This window comes from Porites lutea, chromosome 4 (genome assembly GCF_958299795.1).
Source record: "Porites lutea chromosome 4, jaPorLute2.1, whole genome shotgun sequence".
Lineage (NCBI taxonomy): Eukaryota > Metazoa > Cnidaria > Anthozoa > Scleractinia > Poritidae > Porites > Porites lutea.
This window is the reverse complement of record NC_133204.1, coordinates 3,738,781-3,748,135: the sequence shown is the minus strand read 5'-3', so window position 1 is coordinate 3,748,135 and position 9,355 is coordinate 3,738,781. Positions and strand designations below refer to the sequence as shown.

The 9,355-nt window shown below is 38.3% G+C and overlaps 1 protein-coding gene across 1 annotated transcript; it reads left to right on the top strand.

Annotated features, from left to right (window-relative positions):
• Window positions 1-2,770: 2,770 nt before the first annotated feature.
• Window positions 2,771-8,716, top strand: LOC140935334 (zinc metalloproteinase nas-15-like). The gene is made up of 8 exons (XM_073384885.1): window positions 2,771-2,943; window positions 3,693-3,816; window positions 4,217-4,308; window positions 5,040-5,123; window positions 5,560-5,702; window positions 6,754-6,832; window positions 8,152-8,265; window positions 8,623-8,716. The coding sequence occupies exons 1-7, from the start codon at window positions 2,808-2,810 to the stop codon at window positions 8,262-8,264; spliced, it is 771 nt and encodes a 256-aa protein (XP_073240986.1). The 5' UTR covers window positions 2,771-2,807; the 3' UTR covers window position 8,265; window positions 8,623-8,716.
• Window positions 8,717-9,355: the final 639 nt, after the last annotated feature.

Below are 9,355 nucleotides of genomic sequence, written 5' to 3'. Positions count from 1 at the left end.
CATCCCAGTCATCCTTAGTCATCCCAGTGGTCCCAGTCATCCCTATCCATCTCAATTATCCCTAGTCACTCAAGTTATCCCGGTTTCCCATTGACCCCAGTCAACCCTAGTCATCACAGTCATCCCAGTCATTGCAGTTTCCGTGCAGTCATTTCATTTGTCCCTGTCATCTCAGTCATCCTTAGTCATACAAGTCATCGTAGTCATCCCAGTCGTACCAGTCATGCAAGTCATCCCAGTCATCTCGTTTACCCTAGTCATCCTAATCATGTTGGTCACCCTATAATAGTCATCCTAGTTATCCCAGTCTACCCTGTTATCCCAGTCAATCATGTCATTCCAGTCGTTCGCTGCCATCCCACTCAGCGTAGTCATCCTCTTCACCACAGTCACCCGGCTCAATCACTGTAGTCAGCCTTAGAGTCAACCTAGTCATCATAGTCTCCTTAGTCTCCTTAGTAACTATGGTCAGTTTAGTCTTCCTAGATAGTCATCCATGTCGTCCGCGCTCGTTACCATTTCAGCTTGCTATCTGCGTGTTGTTTAAGATAAAAATACTTTAGAGAAACAAGGTGAGTTAAATCACTGTAAACAAACGAGATTGTTATTTTTAAAAAATGACTTTTCATTTTTGCGTTTCTTTTTTTCTTTAACAAAAAAGGATATCTCAAAGAAAGACTGAATCTTTTCTCAGCTGTATTTTTCTTGCTTGAGAGGGGTATCCTATCTTAAGTAAGTTTTTAGTAATCTCTCCCATGTCATTTGCAGAGTCCTTTATAATGTGCGACGTATACATATCATTACACGAGAGGCTCCCGACGAAGTTTCACGAAAGGGCTCCCGAACTTCGTCGGGAGCCTCTCGTGTATAATGAAATATGGTATATGGCCAAGCCCACCATTTTCAGCGTTTTCTGTGGTTGAAATGTCTGATGTCATGAGAATTTCTATTTTTTTTTTCAAGGAAAAAGTAGACACAAATGTTCTCCAGTGAAAACAAGTCTCAATGATTTTTTGTTAGCACTGTGCAGGTGGTAGAAATACTGTGTGAACAGCCTGCTTGAGTTAGTGACATCCCATGACCAGGGATCTAAATGAAAGAAAAAATGTTTTTGAGTCAGGTGGCTTTTCATAGCAATTTAAGAGCTCTTGGGGTCATACTGCTACAGACACTGCTACAAAGTGCGTTTTTATCTATTTTGCTTTTTTTTTTCTCGATATTTTAGAGCTAAGAATCCTACCATCAAAGAAAGAACATTGAAGGGCCAAATTAACAGCTTGATATTTATTTATAACACCTTGATAACACACTTTAACTAAGCAAACATCGTTTCATTCAACCCCACACGTAATTGTATTTCCATCTTTCAAGTGACGGAAACATTCTGAATGAAATTCACTTTTGTATTCAATGGCCCATTTCAAGATATTTAGATAACATTCAGATGGTAAAATATTTACTCAAGTTGCCAGACAAATGGAGCTTTAAGGGATATAAAGAACTAATTTGCCATTGGAACTCCTAAATTCTGAAGCTACCCTGATATGAAGGCCTTGTGGTTTCTGTTCCTGCTTCCTTTAGTGGGGGCTCAAATTGGGTCACATCGACCAGAAGGTATAATGTACAGTCCTTAATTGTTCTTGTATGGCTACTTTGTGAAAAAGGCATGTACGGCAAATTAATTATTAATTTATACAGCAAATGTGTTGGCTATAGTCGTGATATATTGAGCACCCTTATATAACTAATATATTGAGCGTCAAATACTTATCTCACGCTTGAGAGCAAAAGATAAAAGAGAATACCACTTACAGCACTTGTTTCAAAATTGAGTTAATTGTTAGGTAAGAATTCGCTTACGTCGCACCTTTCTGAGTTGATTTAAGTAGTGTTTTCCTTTATAATTATTGCAAGAAAAATCTCAAGATCCTACCACACGCCTACGCACTATTAAACTTAAAAGAGTTAAAACTCTCGCTACAAGTTCAGACCGCTGCACCAACTTAATGCAAGCTACCGGCTTGAAACTGGCCTGTGTGTAACTGACTGTTTCAGAGAAGTTTCAGTTCAGGGCGATCTCAGTCGTTTAAGCGCGCTATAAGCTAGGGTTTCTTGGTTATCATTCAGCAAAGATAAAGTGATCACTTGACGTGTGTTTTAACTCTGATCAGCTGGTACTGAAAGTCAATTTTCAGTGGTCACAAAATTAGAAGAAACAACTTGGCAAGAGCAATATGCACTTTGTTGAGCCGAGTGTCAATGTATTAGCAGGAAAGTACTTGCTGAGGACACTTTTTTGTGTCTCCTACTGGAGACGATCCACGTTGTTACGTGGTAATCCGAACGATGGGCGTAGCCAGCTTTTCGACTAGTTGTAGGCCTGGCTTACTTTCTTTTCCACATATCCTGAAAATTGCACCCATGACTAGTACGCACTGACCTCACCAACACTTCGAGCTCTTAAGCTTTTTAGCTCACCTTCAACAACGCATAATTGAATACAAACCGTAGAGTGATCAAACCAAAAATTTGTAGGTCCGGGCCTACAGGTCTATGGGCGGGCTACGCCCCTAGGAACCACGCGAAAGTCTAACCGTTTGCAGGGCAAAGTAATTATTTTCATTTCTCAGTTATTTTAAGGCCCCCAGTATTGGTCCGTCCCCGGGAATCCAACCTTGCAACCTCCCGCTCTGCAGTCAAGCGCTCTACCGAATGAGCTAATCCTGCCGCGGTCAATATGAGCGCAATGTTGTTTCCCTATTTCAGAGAATGTTGGTATCGATGACCCAAAGTTATTTGAGGGTGATATGATCCTTACGGATGCTCAGCGAATGGCAGCCATCCTCGGTGATGACGTCAGCAAAACAGGATTAGGCAGGGCGTCTATTCGTAAGAATCTGTGGCCTGGGGCAGTACTTATCTATCAGCTGGATCCAGCCATAGGTACATATGAATCAACTTATTCCCGTATGGACGAAGGCCTTACATTAGATAAAGATTAGATTAATCGTTTATTGATTGAAAACAGTTGGCGTTCGATAAACTGAATTACCCGTAAGGTATAAAGAATGGTAAATGATTTTCAAAAAGATGGGAAGAAAAATAAAAAAAGGAAGAACTATAGTAATCATGATATATAATATATCGACATGTGGGTGTTGCTTTAAAAGACGTCCGTCAAGTTAACCTCTCGTCTACGTATTGCAGTGGCTGATAATCAAAGAGTTCTTACATCTGTTCGTTCTGCAAACAGCAGGGGCGTTGATAACACAAAAGTTTTGTGGCAAAGTGTTCTGATTGGTTCTGGGAGGAAAAAGGCGTTAACTTGTGGTCGTTGTTGCTCACTATTTTCTCGAATAAGTCAGATGACAGATTTTCTGGCCTCACCTGACTACCAAGGAGGGGATGCCGGTTGCTTTAAGTGCATCCCTTAAGCTAAGCTGAGTGAATATAATCCTCAAAGCGCGCCACTGTATCTTTTATACTGTATAATTATTAATTAAACACTTTTTCTCTTCATAACACCTTTTAAAATAATCACGTACAAAAATAGGATTACTTCTGACCTATAGAGCTCTCAATAACTTTAACGCTTTTAATCCAAATTAACAGGTACGGTACCACAATGTTGCAATTACATCTTCTATAACTGCATTAATTTTATAAATGGACTTGGCAATTTTTTCCCTCAGAACGAGATTCTAGAGCAATGGCAGCTATCAATAAAGCGATGGAATTATGGAGAACCCAAACTTGTGTGCGGTTCAAGAAAAGAACAAACGAAAATGCCTACGTATACGTTCACATTGGCAGTGGGTAGGCTGTATATCACGTTGATGCTATTATCCACTTTTAAAAGTGCATTTAATGTAAAATTTCTGTCGAACCTTTCTTAGCGAAAAAATTATCCATCAAAGCTTGCTATGAAGAAAACGTCCAAGTAAAAAGCAAAACAAAACAAAACAATAAACAGCAAACAAAACTAAGACTTCTGGATGTCCAATTTTTTTTCGATTATATCGTGAAATTGTCAGCGTGATCTAAAATTAATGCTTAAGAACTTTTCTGTCTTCGGCTACAACTTTAGAACTGAGAAACAAGGCTATTATAAAAATGAATTGACTTTGTTATTTCATAAAGAAATAATGACCAGCATGACTTTAGATGTTTGGATCTGCTGAATTCAGAATAACGCGTAAGTTTTTTAATTTTTCAGTTGTACTTCGTATGTGGGCAAAACTGGACAAAGGCAAATGTTATCCCTCGCCAGAGGTTGCTGGTACACAGCCACAGTTGCACATGAATTCGGTATGTTATGCAAACTAACTTGCATCCGTATACTCATAGTAATATTATATAAAATGTCTTGAATCTGATTGGCAGAGAGCAATGCAGTTAAAAATAAGCACCGTGAAAAAAAAAGGAAATTTAAAAAAATTCGCCTTAATTTAAGTCGCTTTAATTAATTTTTGTAAACGCTAATTTTCGCGCCGTTAACTAAATCAGTGTGGCGTTTATTACTGTAACGTTAATTTCCTCTATTTTGGCCCTTAATTCTCCATACACTTCTGACATTCTTAACAGCTAAGAAAGAGGGGTATTTTATGAGGCTGGAAATCCGCCAGAAACAGTGCAACTGCGAAGAACCCTCGAAGTGGCCAGATTTCTTCGCTTGTCTCCCCTCGTACGTTTACAAAGTTTACATTTCGGATTATACGTCTTACTTTGTTCATGTCGCCTTAACAAGTTTTTTTTTAATTTCCTTTTTTTCAGAGTCGGTTTTTTTTATGGAGCGTTAATTTCCTATAATAAGGCAATACAATCACAAAGCTATAAAGTGCAAATGTCTCGGAGAATGAAGCTCTGTGATTGGATGATAAACGATAGAAAGACATAAGAACGAATCTGGTGCCGCAATGAGAGTCCATCATTTCGGGATGATGGGCTCATGTTTCGTAGGGCTCAATGGCGGGCCTTCAGGATGAGGTTATTACTCGCACACTGAACTGACCACTTGAATATTATTGTTCTTTTTTCAGGTCATGCCTTGGGATTCTACCATGAACAGTCTCGTCCTGATCGCGACGATTATGTAATAATTAACTGGAATAACATACAACAAGGTTGGTACTAATTCTGGCACATAATTTCCACAGAAAATTTTTAGCATACGCATTACAGTAATTAAAGCCAGAACGCTTTATAGCTTTCTGTAAGCTTCAAAGATTTACTGATACTATGATGTTTTTTGATCGTTTTGAAGACGGTTTATCCATTTTAATTCAAAAAAGCAACCGCTTCAAACTCGTAAGAACCTTTTTCTCTAACGAAAGAGAAAGGAAATAATAACTTTTTTCGTGGGAATTTGTAGTCGTCAGTTCTTTCATTACGCAAAGCCTCCTTTAGGGAGGTCGAGCGTTGCGTGACAAGACTAAAAACGGCTGCGTGGTAGACTAAGTAATACGAGGCTGTTTTTATTCTTATATAAGTTTATGTAATGGTCAAAACTATTTTAAAAAATCGAGGGTATATTAATCTTTATATAGCATCTTTTCCTAGGACTGGCGTTTGCATTTAACAAGTATCCACGCTCCACTATCGATTCCCTTGGCACGCCATACGACTACGGAAGCGTGATGCACTACGAAGGTTTCGCTTTTAGCAAAAACAGGCGACCAACCATTGTTGCTAAGCGACAGGGGGTATTAATATTTCTTCCGCAGTTGTAATTTGTGGTAACTTGTTTAATATGCTTTAGGGAGGAACTTTTAGTCGTTAATGTTTCTCAGGGTAAAACTTTTTACATCTTTGCGTACATTTCGCAAAAGAGAGATCCAACTCAGTGAATCTTTGACTGTGTTGGGTACATACAACTATCTTTCCTTTCGTCTGGCGTATTATAGTTTTTTGGTGCACATTGAAAACTGCTTGTGACGATATACAAGGTCCAAACATGTCAAATAGGGAGTTTTCCATGTTAAGGTATCGACATGATAAGCGGAAACAAATTTTGTTACTTCGTAAAAACATGTTGCTTTCTTTCCTTTGATGCTTGACATCTTACAGGATTTTCATTTGTTATAGACCTATTTCCCTGATAAGCCGGTTTTCTGTGCTTTAATTACTTGGTTTTAAGTTTAACATGTTAATTTTTTTTGCTTTTGCTTTCTGTCAATATCAAACCGCCGTTAAAATCTATGATCGCTGATGGCTGAAATACAGTAAAAACGAACCTGAACCTGTTAGGCTAAATTTTGCCAGTCCAAGAACCGGTAATAGGTTATTATCTTTCTTTATTTTCTAAAATGTTTAAAAACATTTTGTACACTTGGTAAATAACTAAAGATAAAAGTGAAGAATGATCATCGCAGTTCACTTTCATCTACTATACCGCAGTTCAAAAAATGAATTATTTCATGTATACTTCACATCATAACTAAAGATAAGTCGATATTCAGGATCCTCTAGGTGCCTTAATACTCCAAATGCAATTGTAATGGTACAAGGGTTTTACTCAAAGGCTGAGCTAAAGTACCACTAAATAATGTTAGCTACAATGTATTTTTTCTTTAGAAAATGAGAACCTATTTAGGAACCTAAATATCCAAAGTTTTTGCTAATAATTGTAAGAGCCTGTTTAGGCTAACTTGGGATAACGCAGGTTCTTTAAGTCGCGTGTTTTTACTGTATCTGCACATCATTAGGAAGTTCTTTGTTTCAAGAACTCATACGTTTGTCTTTGCTTGGTTCTAGGTTACGCTTGGTAACAGGAAGGGCCCATCCACGATAGATGTAAAGCAGATGAATTTGTTGTACAAGTGTAGTGGAGGAGGTAAGATGAAATTCATAATTTTTCTAGAAGCATACTTAAATACTTAGTACTTACTTACTTACTTAATTACGTCTGGTGGACGCCTAAAAGACGGCGGGAAGAAAACTGATCCCGTAGGCCTCGATCTCTCACACAACTTTCACCCAGCATCCCTCAGTAATGTGTTTATAGCGGAGCACCATGGGTAAAAAAATTTGGGGCGCTTTCCTTTCAACAAAAATTCCGGTTTGAAATTTCGGAAATTCCACGTGGCAATGGAACGGTCACATTCTGGTTGCACAGACCTGACCCCGGCACAGGCGGCCCAAACTCACTTTACGAGCGAAGGGTGTAATGTATTTACATACCATAGGTGACGCGCCGGCGTCGCGTTACAGGCGACCGTTGAAAACATAAGAGACTTTGTATGAGAAATATATTACTGAGATCTGCAAACGCTAAATAACGCTAAAACTTACTTTTTCTTAGAGCGGTTTTCACTTGACTGTCGAAAGTAATTGAGGAATTGGTTTGGTTTTGGTTTTACTACGCCCTTTGGTTGGCTAGTGTATTTACTTTGGTTTTGGTTTTACGACAGTCAAGTGAAAACCGTTCTAAATGAAATGATAAAAAAAGAATTACCTGCAATGTATTCCACTGCGTTTTGGTGTCTGTTTGTCGTTTTACTGTTTTTTTGGCTTTATTGCGTAACCACCGTTACTCAATTTTGGCGAGTTAAGAACCTTTTTATAGGATTTATGGAGCTTCGTGCTGAGACGCTCGGCTTCAGACTCGCCAGCCTTCCCTTATTTCCCAGTTATTGTTAGTACAACTCAAAATCTTAAACGTCGATAAAATCGCTTCCAAATAGCTGTAGAAACAAAGAGACAGTAATTAGCAAAACAAAACCACGAGGTGAGTCATTTTTATTTCTATTTTTGTCAAAAAATGGAATTTAGGACGTATTTTGCTATTTTCATTACATTCTCTTAGTGTAATTTATAAATTCAAAGTCTAACGAACTCCCACAGGGTCTGGGCCGCCTGTGATTTTAATCATCTGCTGCTCCAGAAGACTCTCATCACGAAAAACATGTCCAGAAAGAGCAATTCTTCTGTTTTGAATAGAAGAGGTTACCTTTTCTGGAATACCACAAAACTCTTGAGGCATAGAGAAAACAAAATTTTAATAAAGTACTTTAATTGGTTGTGGACTACTACTTGTCCACTATACTTCTATGATGAATGACTAGGAAATCTTTTCATTGGTCTCAGTGAGAGATGATTCATGTTTGAATTCTCACATGCGTGCTTTTTTTTCTCTGGTGATGAATTTTGCAGGTTGTGATGATAAGAATGTCAACTGTTCTAACTGGGCGAAGAAAGGCTACTGCAAGGGCCGATATGAACGCTGGATGTCAACAAACTGTCCAAAAAGCTGCAAAAAATGCTAAGGTCAGCAATTAATGTGATTTCTGAATGAATTGTACAATGAATTTTACTTTTGGGAACATCAGGATTTCTTCATGATCTATCTTTTCTGTCTTTCCCGTTTAAGTTAGTGAAGACTTTATCCGCCACAATTACTTCAAACTCATAGCACACGCTCAAGTTATAAGTTAATAACCTTGTTTCTCTGAAGAAAAAAAATTAATAATAATAATAATAATAATAATAGTAATAATAATAATAATACACTTTGTTTAAAGAGGGTAGCGCGGAATAGTTACATAAGCTAGTAAACTTGTGGCCCTGTACAGACATGTTTAAGAGTGCAGCTCTTTGAGCATTTGTTTTTTTATTTCCATTCAGGTTGGCAACCGGCACCATAGAGTACGTAGAAGACGATCAGAGTTTCCTCTTGATTTAAAAATTTAATGCAGGGGCGGATCCAGGGGGAGGGTGTAGGGGGTGCGCACCCCCCCCCTGGGATGACCTGCGGCCGCTTTCTAATTAACACTGTGCATTTGCTTGACAGACATACAAAATCTGCTCTATCGTTTGATATGTATTCTCAGCAGTTCACATTATGTTATTTCCTAATCAAAAGCCCTCTTCTTCGTATTCGCTTTTAAAATTTTTTACGTCATCGGTCAGTTAGTGGTGCACCCCCTCCTAAGAAAAATCCTGGATCCGCCCCTGTAATGACTTCTTTTTACAGATGGATATATTTTCATCTGTTGATAGATTAAAGGGAATTAAACAAGCAAAATCAATATTCATAGATTTTATTTGATTTTTATTTATATTTCACACAAGGATATCAAAATACACTTCTAGTTTTATGAAGTTCCTCCTTCACCCCTGCTGATCCCGCCTTTTAGCTTTTAAAACTGATCCCAAATGAATGTCAAAAATACTGGTGACTATAATCTGGTTTATTTGTTTGGTGACTCAGCCAGGTGGCCATGACATCTGTCGTCCACCAAGAATGTGGATATGAAGATGATAAACTGACTGCGCAGCATCCCGTCCGTTATTGATGACTGAAAGCAAACAGAAAAAAAACAGTCATATCCTGGGTGGGGAAGGGGAACGGAGCACT